Source organism: Oratosquilla oratoria, unplaced genomic scaffold (assembly GCF_046742065.1).
Source record: "Oratosquilla oratoria isolate Oo_2021 unplaced genomic scaffold, ASM4674206v1 SCAFFOLD160, whole genome shotgun sequence".
Classification (NCBI taxonomy): domain Eukaryota; kingdom Metazoa; phylum Arthropoda; class Malacostraca; order Stomatopoda; family Squillidae; genus Oratosquilla; species Oratosquilla oratoria.
This window is the reverse complement of record NW_027467514.1, coordinates 216,972-236,410: the sequence shown is the minus strand read 5'-3', so window position 1 is coordinate 236,410 and position 19,439 is coordinate 216,972. Positions and strand designations below refer to the sequence as shown.

The following is a 19,439-nucleotide window of genomic DNA, read 5'->3' as shown; positions in this document are numbered from 1 at the left end:
CATTTGTCCCCTTTTCCCTTGTAAAGTGGAACTATACAGGCACTCCTCCAGTCCTCCAGCACTCTACCCTCTCTCCAGCAAACATTAAATAACCTCACCAGCCAGTCCACCATCACTCTACCTCCTTTTTTTTAGACACTCTGCATGACATCCATCCAGACCAGGTGCCTTACCTGCTCTCATCATCTTAACAACTGCCTTCACTTCATCTTTCCTTCTTTCTCCTTCGTTTCACTCACTCATCACTGTCACTTTCTTAGCACTTCACACTGCAACTACATTTCCCTCCCTCTCCTTCACATTTAGCAACTCCCTAAAATATATTTTGCATTCTTATTTTTACTATAGTTTTTTATATTGATGTTTGAATTTGTAGTCTCACCATAAATAAATAGTTTATATCAAAATTTGAAATTACTCTGCTTATTACGTATGTGCTCACATATTCATATTTCTTAATAACAACCAAATTTAACAAATTTATAGCGTTTATTCAGTGATACATGTATCTATAGGTAGGTATGGGCCTAATATTACAATATTTGCATTCCTACATGGCATGGGTGCAGACACTTATTATACAAGGGGGAGAGGGGCTTCAGCCCATCCCCTAAAATTGAGAAAAGTATTAATACTGTATGTATGCAGTTACTCACACACCCCAAAAATTGTGTGTTCACATCCTTGCTAAATGATCAGTTGGTCAAATAAATTTAAACAACATTTTGCAAGAAAATGCATATGTACATGTAAAATATAGCTATACCTGTCCAGTTTTTTTTCCATGCTGTTGATCTCTTTCTTCTTGTCTGTGAAGAGAAAGAATATAATCTGGGCTGCCAGTCCATTGAGGCCTTTTCTGCAAAATAATTAAAATACTGTACAAATATTTCTATGCATATGTATTAGATATACTACACTGCTGCATAATATGTACATACTATACAACTGCATTATGCTAAGCCAACAAGACACTTAAAAATATGAAAACATATCACAGACCGACACAAATGGTAGGAGACCTATTTGAAAAAGTAGATAAGTTGGCAAGGAGTGAACATTACAATAAGATATGGATAAAAAGAGAAATGAGTATTGAGGAATTAGAAAAAGAGAAGACACTAAGAGATGAAGCTAAGGAAAAATAATGCCAAGAGAATGGAGACCAAAAACAAGGAATTCTATTGGAGAGTAATCAACGTGAGACTGAGAAAATGGTAGATCAGAATGGGCGAACCAAAGACAGAAAAAAGATGGAAACAAAAAATTTGAAAGTGGCCGATACTAACATTGACGGATTAATTTCAGGACTCAATGAACTTAATGATTATCTGTTAGAAGAAAAACCAGACATAATGGGAACTGTGGAGACGAAATTAAGGGGTTCAATGCCACCCATCAATGTTGGACAAGGGCTATACAATTGCTGGATTAAAAACAGACGAGAAATAGTGAGGAGGAATCATGTTCTTGGCCAAGAAAAACTTGAATGTGACAAGAATTACGGAGGGCAAAGGTAATGTAGAACTGATGATGATAAAAGCGAAGACAAGGACATGAAAAGTAGAAAGTTTGTGGTGACTTATGTGCCCCCAAAAATGAATGCTTGGAAAGAGAATGAGCATATGAAAATGCTAGAAGATACAAGGCATTCATTTAAATGAGAAATGGGCAGAGGTAACCTGGTAATTACAGGGGCTTTAACTGTAGAGAAATTTGTTGGGAGGACATGACAGTGAAAAGCAGGGAAGACTTGTGGGGTAATTATGGGGGACTTTAACTGCAGAGAAATTGGTTGGGAGGACATGACAATGAAAGGGTAATATATTATTGGACATGACCAAGGAATATATGACACAGTGGGTCAGTGAAAACACCAGATACAGAAATAATGAGGAGCCATCAAGACTAGATTTAATATTTACAACAGAACCTGAAATTGTGGATAAAATTCAATATAAGACACCAATTGGAAAGAGTGACCATATACTTACTGAGACTGAACTAAAGGAAGAAATATACATGGAGAGAAATGAAAAGCATAGTTAAGGAAGATTGATGTACAACAAAACGGACTTTGGAAAACTAAAGAAATTCCTTCAGAATGCAAATTGGGAAAAATTTTACATGGAAGAGACAAAAGTGGAAGAGAAATGGGATATCTTGATGGATAATTATAATGAAGGAGTGAATAGGCACGTACCAAGACAGAAGCTAGAGTGTACATTAAATCCTGGTTCAACAGAAGATGCAGTGAGGCAAAAGAAGAGACAAAGCTTGGAAAAGATTGAGAAAAGATAAAAAAAAAAAAGTAAAATGGCAAATATATATGAAATATAGAAATGAGTATGTATAAGTGCAGAGAGAGGAAAAAAGGAACTATGAAAAAGACAGATAAATGCAAAGAGCAGCCCAAACTATTATATACATATGTGAATGGTAAACTTAAAAATAAACAGGAAATGTGAAAGTATGCCAAGGAAATATAGAATACACAGAAGATCTAGAAATGGCCAATGAACCTCGATATTGAAAGAGAACAGTTAGATTACAAGTAACGTGAATATGATAGCTCACAGTTACATCAGATATTCCTTTGTAAAATTTCAATGTACCCAAAATTTAATGTAATACATATTTACTGTGATGGGTCTGTTGTTGGTGAAAAAGCTGAATGTGGTATTGTGATTAGGGAATTCTTTGAATAATGTACAAGTAATGAAGAGCGATACTCCAAAAGAATAGAAGGTACAAACTCCAGCACCACTGCAGAAAATTGCTATATAAATTGGAAACAATAGGAGGCATACATGGAAAACTATTGAATTGGATGAAGGATTTCCTACATGGAAGAAAAATGATAGTAGTGCTCGGAGACAAATATTTAAAATGGGAAGAAATGAGTTGTGGCGTCCCACAGGGGTCAGTAATAGCTCCGATAATGTTTGCTATATATGTGAATGACATGGACAAAAGTATTGAATGTTATATGAACTTTTTGCAGATGACGCAAAGTTATTAAAGAGAATAAACTCCGAAATAGACTGACTCATTACAGAGTGAGCTGAACAAAGTCTCAGAGTGGAGCAAGAGATAGGAAGTAGAATTCAACATCAAGAAATGCATTATAATCGAATTTGGGAAATACAAGAATAGGATGATATCAGGACAGTATAAAATGAATGAAAAAGAAGTAAAGAAAGAAAATTCTGAAAGGGACCTAGGAGTAATCATCACCAAAGACATGTCCTCAGATAAATAAAATAGTTGGAGAAACAAAATTTGTTGAGATCAATAAAGGTGGCCTTTAAATACCTGGATAACGAAATTATCAAAAAAATATTACAAACACTGATAAGGCCAAAACTGGAATACCCAGCACTGATATGGTCACCCAGTACAAAAAAGAATATAAAGAAATTAGAAAGAATACAAAGAGCAATGACAAAGATGGACCCAACACTTTCAAACCTGACATATGAACAAAGACTGGCTGAACTGGAATTGCCGACCCTACAACAAAAGAGAATGAGGGGACCTACTAACCATCTACAGAATTATGAAAGGAAAAGAATGCCTTGATAGGGAGGACTTATTAAAGTGGGACAGAGGAAAAACAAGAGGACATGCAATGAAACTCAAAAAGGCAAACTATAGAAGAGACCTGGAAAAGAACAGCTTTCCACACAGTGATAGATATATGAAACAAATTGGATGAAAAAATAATGTGTGCAAACACATTACAAGAAGTTAAGAACAAACTTGATCTTGCGAGATACAAAAAAAGGGTCAACATGAGCATAGCTCCCTTTCCTGTAAAATACAATTAGGTACAACTAGGTAAATACACGCAATACATGAAAGTTTAAAACTAACGTCCAACATAGGAAAATCATTATATTTAATTGTAGATAGTCAGAGTGTATTACTTGTACTTAATTCAAAATTCCGTAGTGATGACAGCCTTGTTTTTAAGTGTAATAAAATGTTAATCAAGGACATGAAATCCATTAAAATCAATCTAACTTTTGTATGGATACCATCGCACTTTGGAATATATATGAATGATGTTGCTGACGATTTGGCCAAACAAGGAACAGTCACAGAGAAAGGCATCATTGATATCAAAAGTGTCCCAAGTAAGGAAGAAATAAAACTGAAAACGAGAAAACAAGGAGATACTTGGGACCAGTCTCCCTATTACTGACCAAACACAACCAAGGACAGTTTTTGCTCAAATGCACAATTTGAATTTCATTTATGAAAAAAAAAAAAATAGCATATAGTTGAGCAAAAACCGTCCTTGGTCGGGTTTGGTCGGTTGTGGTCAGTAATTAGTGAGACACCTTGGGACCTAAAAAGAAAAAGAAAAAAAAATGCAAAAGGAAGTAAAATTTGGTTACACTAATTTCACTTATGGACGGCACAACTGCACGTATGAGAAAACACTGTAATGAGATTAAGGTCAGGGTATAAATATCGCTGTGAATATTTAAAAACACTGGTGGGATTGCATGTAAACTGTCACGAAAATAAATGCCTCCACTCATTACAACACCACGTAATGGAATGCACAGAACTATGTGAACTTGGAAATGATGATATGAAAGAATGTTCCTTACAAGTAACAAGTATCTTGTATGATGACAAAAGAAAAGATTAAAACTCTCAAACAAAATGAAGTTATGAGACATGATTATTTATCATAAACAAATATATTGTTTTTAAAGCTGCAACATTTCATTTTAGTCGAGTGGGTGCACTAGCAAGCTGTGCACCCCTTTCGCTGTAATTACGAATTATGTTAATAAACACTAATAATAGTAACTTACTTGATCAAGCCCTGCTGTCTTGTTTACTACCTGTCGGTTCAATGTACGGTTACACCATGACAGGGCGTTTCGCTGCATCGCATGTTTATGATGTTATCAACCAATTTTTCGCTGCATAGTTTCCCTACACTAATAAGAAGAAACTTTATTTTGATTATAAAAATATGTGACCAATATGTAGGTGGAAATAAAACATGACATTACAATCAATGCACACGATGCATTAGTAACTTGTTGTATAAAGCATGCGTCCATAAATTCAAATTCAAATAGCAATACCTGGAGCACTTTGTGATTGCGGCCGTCCACACTGCACTTTTACACTCAGCATCAGACCATGGCCATTTGCATTTTCAAAATTCATGTTGCACATGTTCCTTCCTAACAGTTTTGTATTATTTTAATTATTGATTATTTTAATTATTAATATTTATATGAACATGAGCTGCTTTATTAAACATATTTTTTCTTTTGCTTAGGGCCTACAGAAAAGCGCTGTTGGATGGCCTTGTGGCACGTGCAGTTGTGCATATTACAAAATTATGTATTTTGTTCGGTTTCAATAAACATAATTGTAATTTGATAAGCCGCACCTATGTTATAAGCTTACTCTTTGCGCTAAATGTGAGCCCTGACAACATAAGTGGAATCCTGCAACCTGATTGCTTCGAGCTTTAAACGGAATATTTTGAATTTTGAAGTTTTTATTAATAAACCAAAACACTTGCAGTTTAACCGATTGTGTTTCCAGGGTCTGACGACGCGACCCGAGACTGGGTACTACGAGGTTGATGCCCCAGGGCCATAGCCAGGAATTTTTGGGAGCTAATCATGCTTTTTTTTTTTAGGGGGGGGAGCTGCCGTTGTACTGTACATACACAACTCGTGGTGCAGTTGGTAGAGTTCCCGGCTACCACTACGGAGGTCCGGGTTCGAATCCCGCCCAGGGCTGATATAATTTCAGTATCGATGCGCTGTGGGTTGTTACTCCAACTCTCGTGGTCGGAGAGTTGTGTGTGTGTGTGTGTGTGTATTTACCTAGTTGTATTTACCTAGTTGTATTTTACGGCAAGGGGAGCTATGCTTGTGGTGTCCAGTCTTCATATCTCATTTTATCTAAACTATTTTTAAATTCATCTATTGTTTTTGCACACACTACTTCCTCATCTAACTTGTTCTGTGAGGAAAGCTATTCTTTTTCAGATCTCTTCTATAACTGTCTTTCTTGATTTTCTTTCCGTGTCCTCTTATATTTCTTTCATCCCATTTTATTAGATCCTCTCTATCAATAATTTCTATGCCTTTCATGATTCTGTAAATAGTTATCAAATCTCCTCTCTCTTCTTTGCTCTAGTGTCTAGCTCAAGTTTTGCTAGTCTCTCTTCATGTGATAGTTTTGAGAGTGTTGGTGCCAATTTTGTAATTGCTCTTTGTATTCTTTCAATTTTTTTTATACTTTTTATTTTGTATTTGGTGACCCCATCGTTGCTGCATATTCCAATCTTGGTATTATTATCAGAGTAATTAGTATTTTCTTCACCATTTCTTCATCCAGGTATGTAAATGCCACTTTGATTGCTCTTATTAAATTATAAGTTTCTCCTAAAATCTTCTTTATATGTTTCTCAGGTGACATATTATTCATAATAATAACTCCCAGGTCCTTCTCATTTTCTACTTTTTTTTTATTCCTTCTTCTCCCAATTTATATGATCCTTCTATTCTTTTTTTGCTTTTTCCAAATTCCATTATACTACACTTTTTGGTGTTGAACTCCATCTCCCACTTCCTACTCCATTCCCATACTTTATTGAGATCACTCTGTAGTGACTCACAATCTTCTTCCGTGTTCACTTTTTTTAACAGTTTTGCGTCATCTGCAAAGAAGCTCGTGTAACTTTCAATTTCTTCATCCATATCATTAATATATATAGCAAACATTATGGGGGCCAGAACTGTTCCTTGGGGAACGCCGCTTATTACTTCATCCCAGTTAGAGTGTTTGTCTCTTATCACTACTCTTATTTTTCTTTCTTGCAAAAAGTCTTCCATCCATTTAAGCAATTTGCCCTGTATTCCTCCTTCAGTTTCTAATTTCAGCAACTTCTTATGTGGTACTTTGTCAAAAGCTTTTTTTAGGTCTAGAAATGCACAATCAGCCCATCCATCTCTTTCCTGTATTATATCTATTAGCCTTGAATAGAAACATATTAAATTGGTGACGCATGATCGTCCTTGTCTGAATCCAAACTACCTTGGATTTAGTAGGTGTTTTTTTTTTCTAGATAATTCACCCATCTACTTTTGATCATTCTTTCACAGATTTTTGCTATTGAACTTGTTAGAGAGACTGGTCTATAGTTTGTAGGGTCCTCTTTATTTCCTCCTTTATATATAGGTACTATATTTGCTCTTTTCCAATCTTTTGGAACTTTTCCTTCTTTCAAGGAACTATTTATTATGCTTTGTATTTTGTCTGCCAGTTCATTCCTGCATTCTTTCAAAATCCAGTTTGCTATTTCATCTGGTCCATGCGATTTTCTGACATAAAGATTACTCAAGTGTTTCATTATTTCGTTCTTTGTTACTTCTATTTCTTTCATGGGGGGGACTTTCTCTTCCCATTCGATCTCTCCAGGTTGTATGTTCACCCTTGTAAACACCGATTTAAAATGCTTGTTCATAATTTCTGCCATTTCTATTTCCTCTGTGTATTCAACTCCTCCTTGTCGTAATTTCTCTAATTCTTGTTTGTTTTTCAGTTTGTTGTTTACAAATCTGTAAAATATTTTTGGTTGATCTTTACATTTTTCTATGACATCTTTTTCATATTTTCTTTTTTCGTCTCTGCACACTTGTACATATTCATTTCTATAACTAGTATCTATTTTCCATTTTTCAGGTCTTTTGTCTCTCTTCCATTTGGTCCAAGCTTGGTCTCTTTTGTCTTTTAACTCCCTACAACTTTTGTTGTAGCAGCACTTTACATATTCTTTTTCTTGCTTTTGTCTTGGGACATACTTTTCCACTCCTTTTTTATATATATATATTTTTTGTCAAAATATTCTATTTCTCTTCTACTGTTGTATCTTCTTTGTGTATTCTTTCCCAGTTTTCATTTTGAAAGAATTATCTTATTTTATCAAAATTTGTTTTTTCATACATCAATCTTCCTTTTCTATATTGTTCATTTCTTTTCATGTATTTCTCCTCATTTAGTTCTAGTTCTATCAATATGTGGTCACTTTTACTTATTGGTGCCTGGTATTCTATCTTTTCCACTATTTCAGGTTCTGATGTGATTATTAGGTCTAGTCTTGATGGTTCTTCTTCATTTCTATACCTAGTGTTCTCTTGAATCCATTGTGTCATTGTGTGGTCAATAATCATCTCAAGTAGAACATTTCCCCATGAGTCTTCTCCACCCTTTACTGTCATCTCTTCCCAGCAGACTTCTTTGCAATTAAAGTCGCCCATCATAACTGTTCTTCCTCCATCTTCCATTATCTTATTTAATGTTATTCTTGTGTCTTCTAACATACTTTTATGTTCACTCTCTTCCCACGAGGCTGTTTTTGGGGGCACGTAGTTTATTACAAACATAAGAACATAAGAACATAAGAATAAAGGAGACTGCAAAAGACCATAAGGCCTACACTAGGCAGCTCCACATCCATCACCACCTGTCATCCCTATCCATAAAGTTGTCTAATCGTTTTTTAAAACAACTGATAGTTTCAGCGCTTACTACATGGTTACTAAGTTTTCCATTCATCGACCACCCTATTAGTAAACCAATTCTTGCCTATTTCCTTCTTAAATCTAAATTTGTCCAGTTTATACCCATTACTGCGAGCCCTGCCCTGTTGTTTTATTATGATGACCTTGTTTGCATCACCCTTGTTATAGCCTTTGATCCACTTGAACACTTCTATTAGATCACCCCGCACTCTGCGTCTTTCCAGAGAGTGTAAGTTTAGGTGCCTAAGCCCTCTCTTCGTAAGGCAAATTTCCGAGTCCTTGTATAATTTTGGTCATTCTTCTCTGTACTGATTCCAGTGAATTGATGTCCATTCTGTAGGACGGAGACCAAAACTGTACCGCATAGTCAAGGATGGGTCTAACTATCGCTAGATAGAGTTTAATAATTACCTCTGCACTTCTATTCGTTACCGGCTTAGCAATGAAGCCTAATGCTCTGTTAGCTTTATTCTGGCGCTAATGCACTGCTTCCTGGTTTTAAGGTCCGGACTCACCAGAACTCCCAAGTCCCTCTCGCACTCAGATTTTTCTAAACACGTGTTATCTAAGTTGTATCTATTTTCGGGGTTGTGTAGCCCTACGTTTAACACGCTACACTTAGAGATATTGAAGTTCATTTGCCATTTCACCGACCATGTTAACAGTTTATTAAGATCATCCTGCAGAATATGGGCGTCGTCTCCTGACCTAATTAGGCGTCCTATTTTAGTGTCGTCCGCAAACTTACTAACATCACTATTTAACCTATCGTCTAAGTCGTTTATATACATAATGAACAACAAGGGACCCAAAACCGAGCCCTGGGGGACCCCGCTAGTAACAATGCCCCACCTAGATTTTATTCCATTTATGGTGACCCGCTGTTTTCTGTTACTAATGCAAGCTCTAATCCATTCTAACACTTTTTCTCCTATGCTATGGGCTTTGATTTTATTTAGTAGTCTCTGGTGTGGCACTTTGTCGAACACTTTGCTAAAGTCAAGGTATATAACATCATGATTTTAATTGTTGTCTGCCGCCTTATATACTTTAGTGTAAAAGGACAGAAGATTAGTCACACATGACTTACCCTTGGAGAAACCATGCTGTGAATCACGAATTAAATTATGCCCTTCAATGTGTTCTCTGAGTCTATTTACTATTATTGATTCAAGCATTTTTCCTATAACCGATGTCAAATTGATTGGCCTGTAGTTGCACATAGACGATCTATCTCCCTCCTAAAAAACAGGAATAACGTTTGCCTGCCTCCAAGCAGTTGGAACAGAACCAGTGTCTACCGATTTATTGAATATTTCTGCTCTTGTTATCTCTGTCTTCTACTTCTATCATAATCATCTCTACTCTATTCTTTCCATATGTGACACACCTCACGTTTATATCCTTCTTAGTCAGGAACATAACTCCACCCCCTTGTTTTATCTCTCTGTTTCTAATCCAATAATTATATGCATTGTGTCCTATGCTATTGGGTGGTAGTGGACCTTTTAATTTTGTCTCTACAATTCCCATTATGTCCGGTTCTTTTTCCTTCAGATACTCGTTCAGTTCATTCAGTCCTGTTATTAATCCATCTATATTTGTGTAGGACACTCTTAACTTTCTGTTATTTCCATTGTATTTTCTGTTTCTTTTTTGTTTCTCTCTATTATGGTCCATTTCCTCACATTCATATTCACTACTCATCAATAGAATTCTTCTTTTTCTGACTCCGTTCTGTTCTCGTTTTTTTTTTCTTTAGCTTCTTGCCTTTTCATTTTTTCTTCCTCTCTTTCCTCTTTATTCATTTCTCTTTTTATCCATACCTTTTTACATTGTTCACTTGCTACTAGTTTCCCTGTTTTTGCTAAGATATTCTCTGCTGTTGTTTGTGACCTAAATTTAATCTTAATTGGTCTGGTCTTATCTGTACTATATTTTCCGAGTCTAAACATCTCTTCAATTTGTTTCATGATTTCAGGTTCATCTTCCTGAACTAACTCTAGTAAACTGTTTATTTTTTATTTTTCCTCTTTAATTCTTGTGGTTCTATTTTGCTTAAATTTCTCTTCCATTCCTAATATAATTATACATTTCTTTTTGTCTGCTAAGTCTCTTACTATATTCTCCTTCTGTCTCATCACTTTAATAACTGAGTCTTCAGTTTGTTCTTTCATTTGTTGCTTAATTATGTCAGTAAATGCAACTTTATTGTTTTCTTGGATTTTTTCCAGCCCTGTGCTTCCTTTGCTATGGCCTCTTTGCTATTTTTATTATTCCTCTTTAATTCCTCATTCTCTTCTTTAACTTCTTTTAACTGTCTTTTTAATTCTTCTATTTCTAAAGTTAAGTTTTTGTTCGCCTTCTCTAGTTCCTCCAATCTTTCAACTCTCTGCGCAATCTTGGCTACGTTACCGAACCCATTTTCCCAACGCTCGGTTATTTCATCAAGTTTTTCCTCTAGTCTTGCTAATCGGGGGAGGTTGGTATCCCCCACCCTCTTTAAATCCCTGGAAACTATTATCTTCACCTTCCATTGTGCTGCTCTTTTCTATATTTCTAATCTTTACATTTTTGTTGATCCCGTCATCACCGAAATCATCGTCATCATCGGTCCGTCTTTTGTTTACAAGACGCCTGGCCTCCTGGACCATGTCCCCCTCTTCCTCATTTCCTTCCATTTCCCTCAATAATCCCTCCTCTTCTCCTTTTTTATCACTTTCCCACTACACCACGAGCTTTCCCCTTCCCTATAAATACAATAAGGTACTTCCTGGACGTTGAGATCCACGTAGATTTTCTTTTTTCTTCGGAACTCCAATTCTCGCCGTCCATCCGACGAAAGTGTGTGTGTGTGTGTGCGTGTAAGGTCACAGCATTACCCATAGATCGGTCGTATACGAGCTCTGAGCTCTCTTACGGGAGGGAAATAGCTGTCTATCACAAGTCCAACATGTGATCCAAAGACCATAATGAATCCAACGACCATGGTGAATCACACGCGCGCACGCGCGCACACACATAGTAATAGACATTTGGAACAAGTTAGATGAGAAAGTGGTGTGTGCAAAAACAATACACGAATTTAAAAATAGTCTAGATAAAATGAGATATGAAGACGGGACACCACGAGCATAGCTCCCCTTGCCGTAAAATACAACTAGGTAAATACAACTAGGTAAATACACAAACTAGGGCTGTACCCCGCCGCCAGCCTCAAGACCTTCCCTTCCGCTCCCCCCAGTGGCCCTCCCTCCCTCCCTCCCTCTCCTTAACTTTTCTCATCGGTTTCCCTCCATTTCTTCTCCTTCTTTCTTCTCCTTCCTTTTCCTCTTCTCTCCCTTCTCTACCTGTATTTTCCCTCCCTAGTCTGATCTTCCTTGATTTTCCTTCTCCCCCTCTGACACGAATTTCCTGGACAGTGGAAGGAGGTGAAGGATGAGGGGGTGTGGGTAATACGTACCTTAAGTGAGTGATGAAGGGAGGAGGAGGATAGCTACAGTTGGGGAACCGAAGTCCAGGATATTTATATCACCATCCGGGACCACTCGCGCTTCCTCCAGCGAGCGAGCGTGAATGTAAATCAAATGGGGGGGGGGGGGGGTGATGGGGCAACTCATTAAGTGAACCGTCCTAGGCTAATGAAACCCAGAACTCCTAATGTGAGTTTTAATGGATTAAATAATTCTGTAATTAGACACTAGAATTATACTACTTATCATTAACAATGTGAGTTAACAATTAACTGGATTTCACATACATCCTAACTATTCCCTGCGCGCGATTCCTAGCTATAACTTATACTAAACCTTAACTTGTGTGTCTTGCGTGTGGAGACGTCTTCAATTGGTGTGGTCTCCTGCTGAGTTACGACCGGCGCGGCTCCGCTTCTGGTGGGGGCGGGAGGCGACGGTTTTCGTGTGGATCTGAGCGGGAAACTGACCGACTTCGTAGCTTGATGGTTAAGGACGGGCGCTGAGATAGGCTTTGTAAGCGACACTTCACCGACGTATTCTTGGTCAATCGCACCGCACCTTGTAGAGTTCTGGCGGGAAGGGACTGTACCCAAATCTCTTGACACTCGATCGCCACGCAAGGATGAAAATCCTTAATAGTCACATGAGGGAGGAAAGGACACGATTGGACTTCCGAGAATGAGCGGTCCGACCTCCCTTGTTGAACCCGATGTGAAGACTGACCTCTGTCCCGCGGCATGTGAGGTCACAAATGCCCGCCAGTGAGCAGCAACGATGCCAATACTTCTACGTTCCCGCCACTAGTGTTGAAGGGTACTACGAATAGTGTTCATGTGGAAGATGACACAGTTCCAATTGTTCCTTGAGGTAGACACTATTCACGAGCGGGTTAGCTACGATCCTAATTATTCTAATTGCCTAGGTTAAAACAAATATGTGGCAGCGCGCAGGGGGGGGGGGTTTCGCACGGAGCTGGAACAAGGTCGCTTTGTGCTTGGGTGCGGAAACCGATGGCCTCGGTCGTGTGAGAACATTTGAATATAAAGGGGGGGGGGTTCTCTAAATAATTAGAAGTCTCTCACTTCGTTAAGGCACTGGAGTTGATTGTCAAAATAGCACGACAGTTGATGAGGATAAGGAGAAGGAGAAAGGACAGGATGTAGCTACTAGAAGTCTCAAGGACTCTGGTAATTCCCCCGAGTATAGGGAATGAAGGGCCGAAGCGGTGAGAAATCGGACGAAAGAAAATGGAAAGGGGAGACAGCGAGCCGGGTGTCACAATAATATTAAAAAATTGTGACACCCTCAGCTCACCTCTGCTGACCTCCTCTCGCTTTCCACTTTCCCTCCTCCATCGTTCATATTATCCCCAAGCCTTGTGCATTCACCCTTTTCATTTCTTCCCGTTTCTAATCGTTTACCCTTCTTCCCCTCCTCTCGATCCATCTTCTCCCTTCGTTCTTCCTTGGTCAGTCTTCCTGTTGTCTGCTCGCTCCCTCTCGAGGGCATCTCAGCATCGGTACTGACTCCTCCTTCATTTTTTTTTTTCATTCATCAACTGCGTTCTTCATCTCCTTCACGACGATGCACCCCTAATTGTTCTCCCCAGCGCCCAACACACAGCTTCCCTTTCTCCCCTCTGTCTCTCTGTCTGTGCTTCTGTCCTGCCTGTCTGTTCAGTCCGTCTGTCTGTATGCCTCTCTGTCTCTATCTGTTTGTCTTTCTATATGTATCTATCTCTGTGTCTGTCTCTCAGTCTGCCTCTCTATGCTTGCCTGTCTGTCTTTCCGTCTCTCTGTCTTTCTATCACTCTACCCGTCTATATGCCTGTCTGTCAGTCAGTCTGTTCGTGCCCCTGTTTGTCAGTCTCTCTATCTCTCTGTCTGTCCATCTCTCTGTCTGTCTATCCATCTGCCTGTGTGTCCGCCTCTCTGTATGTCCGTCTCTCTGTGTTTCTGTCTCTGTCCGTCTGTTCATCTGTCTGTTTGTTCGTCTCTGTTTGTCTGTCTCTCTGTCTATCTGTATGTCTCTCTCTGTGTCTGTCTCTGTCCGTCTGTTCATCTCTCTGCCTGTCTGTCCGTCTCTCTGTCTGTCTGTACGTCTCTCTGTCTGTCTGTAAGTCCTCCAGTCTCTGTCTTTCTGTCTGTTTGTCTATCTGTCTCTCCCTCTCTTTCTCTCTCTCTTTCCCTCTCTCCCTCCCTCCCTCCGTCTCTCTGTATACGACTATGTCTCAAATGGTGTGTGTATTTACCTAGTTGTATTTACCTAGTTGTATCTTACGGCAAGGGGGGCTATGCTCGTGGTGTCCAGTCTTCATATCTCATTTTATCTAAACTATTTTTAAATTTATGTATTGTTTTTGCACACACTACTTTCTCATCTAACTTGTTCCAACTGTCTATTACTCTGTGAGGAAAGCTATTCTTTTTCAGATCTATTCTATAGCTGTCTTTCTTGATTTTCTTTCCGTGTCCTCTTGTATTTCTTTCATTCCATTTTATTAGGTCCTTTCATGATTCTGTAAATAGCTATCAAATTTCCTCTCTTTCTTCTTTGCTCTAGTGTCTATAGCTCAAGTTTTGCTAGTCTCTCTTCATATGATAGTTTTGAGAGTGTTGGTGCCAATTTTGTAATTGCTCTTTGTATTCTTTCAAGTTTTTTTTATACATTTTTTTTTGTATTTGGTGACCACATCGTTGCTGCATATTCCAATCTTGGTATTATCAGAGTGATTAGTATCTTCTTCACCATTTCTTCATCCAGGTACGTAAATGCCACTTTGATTGCTCTTATTGAATTATAAGTTTCACCAAAAATCTTATTTATTTGTTTCTCAGGTGACATATTCATAACAATGACTCCCAGGTCCTTTTCATTTTCAAATTCTTTTATTCTTTCTTCCAATTTATATGATCCTGTTATTCTGTTTTTGCTTTTTCCAAATTCCATTATACTACACTTTTTAGTGTTGAACTCCATCTCCCACTTCTTATTCCATTCCCATACTTTATTTAGATCACTCTGTAGTGATTCACAATCTTCTTCCGTGTTCACTTTTTTTAATATTTTTGCATCATCTGCAAAGAAGCTCATATAACTTTCAATTTCTTCATCCATATCATTAATATATATAGCAAACATTATTGGGGCCAAAACTGTTCCTTGTGGAACACCACTTATTACTTCATCCCAGTTAGAGTGTTTGTCTCTTATCACTACTCTTATTTTTCTTTCTTGCAAAAAGTCTTCCATCCATTTAAGCAATTTGCCCTGTATTCCTCCTTCAGTTTCTAATTTCTTAAGCAACTTCTTATGTGGTACTTTGTCAAAAGCTTTTTTTAGGTCTAGAAATGCACAATCAGCCCATCCATCTCTTTCCTGTATTATATCTATTAGCCTTGAATAGAAACATATTAAATTGGTGACGCATGATCGTCCTTGTCTGAATCCAAATTGCCTTAGATTTAGCACGTTTTTTTTTTTTTTTTTAATATTTTACCCATTTACTTTTGACAATTCTTTCTGGGGCCAAAACTGTTCCTTGTGGAACACCACTTATTACTTCATCCCAATTTGAGTGTTTGTCTCTTATCACTACTCTCATTTTTCTTTCTTGCAAAAAGTCTTCCATCCATTTAAGCAGTTTGCCCCGTATTCCTCCTTCGGTTTCTAATTTCTTAAGCAACTTCCTATGTGGTACTTTGTGAAAAGCTTTTTTTAGGTCTAGAAATGCACAATCAGCCCATCCATCTCTTTCCTGTATTATATCTATTAGCCTTGAATAGAAACATATTAAATTGGTGACGCATGATCGTCCTTGTCTGAATCCAAATTGCCTTAGATTTAGCACGTTGTTTTTTTTTTCTAAATATTTTACCCATCTACTTTTGACAACTCTTTCACAAATTTTTGCTATTGTACTTGTTAGAGAGACTGGTCTATAGTTGGTAGGGTCCTCTTTATTTCCCCCTTTATATATAGGTACTATATTTGTTTTTGTTTTCCAATCCTCTGGAACTTTTCCTTCTTTCAAGGAACTATTTATTATGCTTTGTATTTTGTCTGTTAGTTCATTCCTGCATTCTTTCAAAATCCAGTTTGCTATTTCATCTGGTCCATGCGATTTTCTGACATAAAGATTACTCAAGTGTTTCATTATTTCGTTCTTTGTTACTTCTATTTCTTTCATAGGGGGGACTTTCTCTTTCCATTTGATCTCTTCAGGTTGTATGTTCTCCCTTGTAAACATTGATTTAAAATGCTTCTTCATAATTTCCACCATTTCTATTTCCTCTGTGTATTCCACTCCTCCTTGTCTTAATTTCTCCAAATCTTGTTTGTTTTTCAGTTTGTTGTTTACAAATCTGTAAAATAATTTTGGTTGATCTTTACATTTTTCTATGACATCTTGTTAATTTTTTCTCTTTTTCTCTCTGCACACTTGTACATATTCATTTCTATAACCAGTATCTATTTTCCATTTTTCAGGTCTTTTGTCTCTCTTCCATTTGGTCCAAGCTTGATCTCTTTTGTCTTTTAACTCCCTACAACTTTTGTTGTACCAGCACTTTACATATTCTTTTTCTTGCTTTTGTCTTGGGATATACTTTTCCACTCCTTTTTTATAGTTTTTTGTCAAAATATTCTATTTCTCTTCCACTGTTGTTTCTTCTTTGTATATTCCTTCCCAGTTTTCATTTTGAAAGAATTATCTTATTTTATCAAAATTTGTTTTTTCATACATCAATCTTCCTTTTCTATATTGTTCATTTCTTTTCATGTATTTCTCCTCATTTAGTTCCAGTTCAATCAATATGTGGTCACTTTTACTTATTGGTGTTTTATATTCAATCTTTCCCACTATTTTAGATTCAGATGTGATTATTAGGTCTAGTCTCGAAGGTTCTTCTTCATTTCTATACCTAGTGTTCTCCTGTATCCACTGTGTCATTGTATGGTCAATAATCATCTCAAGTAGAACATTTCCCCATGAGCCATCTCCACCCTTTACTGTAATCTCTTCCCAGCAGACTTCTTTGCAATTAAAGTCGCCCATTATAACTATTCTTCCTCCATCTTCCATTATCTTATTTAATGTTATTCTTGTGTCTTCTAACATACTTTTATGTTCACTCTCTTCCCACGAGGCTGTTTTTGGAGACACATAATTTATCACAAACATTCTGCTCTTGTTATCTCTGACTTCCACTTCGATCATAATCATCTCTACTCTATTGTTTCAATATGTGACACTCCTCACGTTTATATCCTTCTTAGTCAGAAACATAACTCCACCCCCTTGTTTTGTCTCTGTTTCTAATCCAATAATTATATGCATCATGTCCTACACTGTTGGGTGGTAGTGAACCTTTAATTTCGTTCCTACAATTCCCATTATGTCCGGTTCTTTTTCCTTCAAATAATCATTCAGCTCATTCAATCCTGTTATTGATCCATCTATATTTGTGTAAGACACTCTTAGTTTTCTGCCATTTCCATTGTATTCTCTGTTTCCCTTTTGTTTTCTCTAGTATGTCGTATTTCCTTACTTTCATATTCACTACTCTCCAATAGAATTTCTCTTTTTCTGACTCCGTTCTGTTCTCGTTTTTTTCCTTAGCTTCATGTCTTTTCACTTTTTCCTCCTCTCTTTCCTCTTTATTCATTTCTCTTTTTATCCATACCTTTTTATATTGTTCACTTGCTACTAGTTTTCCTGTTCTCTGCCGTCGTTTGTGACCTTAATTTAATCTTAATTGGTCTGGTCTTATCTGTACTATACTTTCCGAGTCTATACATCTCTTCAATTTGTTTTATGATTTCTGGTTCATCTTCCTGATCTAATTCTAGTAAACTGCTTACTTTTTCTTTTTCCTCATTGATTCTTGTGGTTCAATTTAGGTTATATTTCTCTTCCATTCCTAATATAATCATACATTTCTTTTTATCTGCTAAGTCTCTTACTATATTCTCCTTCTGTCTCATCACTTTAATAACTGAGTCTTCAGTTTGTTCTTTCATTTGCTGTTTTATTATGTCAGTAAATGCAACTTTACTATTTTCCTGGATTTTTTTCAACCCTGTGCTTCTTTTCCTATGTCCTCTTTATTGTCTTTATTATTCCTCTTTAATTCCTCATTCTCTTCTTTTACTTCTTTTAACTGTCTTTTTAATTCTTCTATTTCTTTAGTTAAGTTTTTGTTCACCTTCTCTAGTTCTTCCAATTTTTCAACTCTCTTGGTAATCTTTGCTGTGTTACCAAACCTATTTTCACAATGTTCGGTCATTTTTTCAAGTTTTTTCTCTAGTCTTGCTAATCGGGGGAGGTTAGTATCCGCCCCCCCCCCTCATTAAATCCCTGGAAACTATTATCTTCACCTTCTATTGTGCTGCTCTTATCTATATTTCTAATCTTTACATTTTTGTTAGTCCCTTCGTTTCCAAAATCATCCTCGGCCCTTCTCTTGTTTACAAGACGCCTGGCCTCCTGGACCAAGTCCTCCCCTTCCTCATTTCCTTTCATTTCCCTCAGTAATCCCTCCCCTTCTCCTTTTTTATCACCTTCCCACTACACCACGAGCTCTCCCCTTCCTTATAGATACAATAAATCCACTCTCCCCTCGTCAATAAGGTCCCAAGCATCAACACACGGAGCTTCACAACGTGAACAAATTGGACAAATAGCACCCTACGGAGCTCCACCTCCCGATCGCAGGGCATAAAGATTGTCCGCAGAGTAGTTACCTCCCTAAGCATCTTTCCCAGCAACCCACCTCACCTCACCTCATGCACACACCACACAAATGTTACCTCCCAAAGGTTATCCCCTCGACTGTTACCTCCCCCAATGTCAGTATGAGACAATTAAATAGCCACGTCACGAGTAAAACACAATTATACCTGTACATTCATCGCAGGTTAATACTCCTGAAGATGGCCGAAAGACGTCTGGAGAAAACTAACATGGATTTTAGAAGTCTACTTTGTAACCTTATCAACGTAACATTGTAAAAATTTTTGAGAATGCAAACTGAAAACGGCTGTAACTGCTGTCGACTTCAATGGAACATGCATTCTGAATGGCCTTTACCCCCAAATATGTGTATATGTATACGTATTAGGATATGTACATATACGTAAAGAGTCAATGAAAGGTCATCTAAAGCCGCGTTCACACTTGTTGCATTTCCACGTATCCGCCTGCTGTATACGGAAACGCAACAAGTGGGTACAATACCCTGTTGCACCGTATTGTATCACTAGGTGGTACGCAACGATGATACGATACGTAGAAATGCAACAAGTTTGGACGCGGCTTTAATGGGCTATCACATTGGGCTTCCATGGGGTCCGACAGCGCCGACAATTGAGAGTTCATTTGAGTTACAAC

General features: G+C 37.6%; 1 protein-coding gene across 2 annotated transcripts in view; it reads right to left on the bottom strand.

The window, feature by feature from the left end:
• LOC143022758 (uncharacterized) overlaps nucleotides 1-5,174 on the bottom strand; it is a 50,287-nt gene extending 45,113 nt beyond the window's left edge. The window contains exons 1-3 of one of the 2 annotated variants that reach the window (XM_076181103.1): nucleotides 5,112-5,174; nucleotides 4,833-4,961; nucleotides 767-859 (exon numbers count right to left, since the gene is read on the bottom strand). In XM_076181103.1, the coding sequence (XP_076037218.1) occupies nucleotides 767-859; nucleotides 4,833-4,910 (171 nt within the window). In that variant the 5' untranslated portion in view covers nucleotides 4,911-4,961; nucleotides 5,112-5,174. The remainder of the gene's footprint in view (nucleotides 1-766; nucleotides 860-4,832; nucleotides 4,962-5,111) is intronic. The other variant, XM_076181104.1, reaches the window with a different exon arrangement.
• Nucleotides 5,175-19,439: the final 14,265 nt, after the last annotated feature.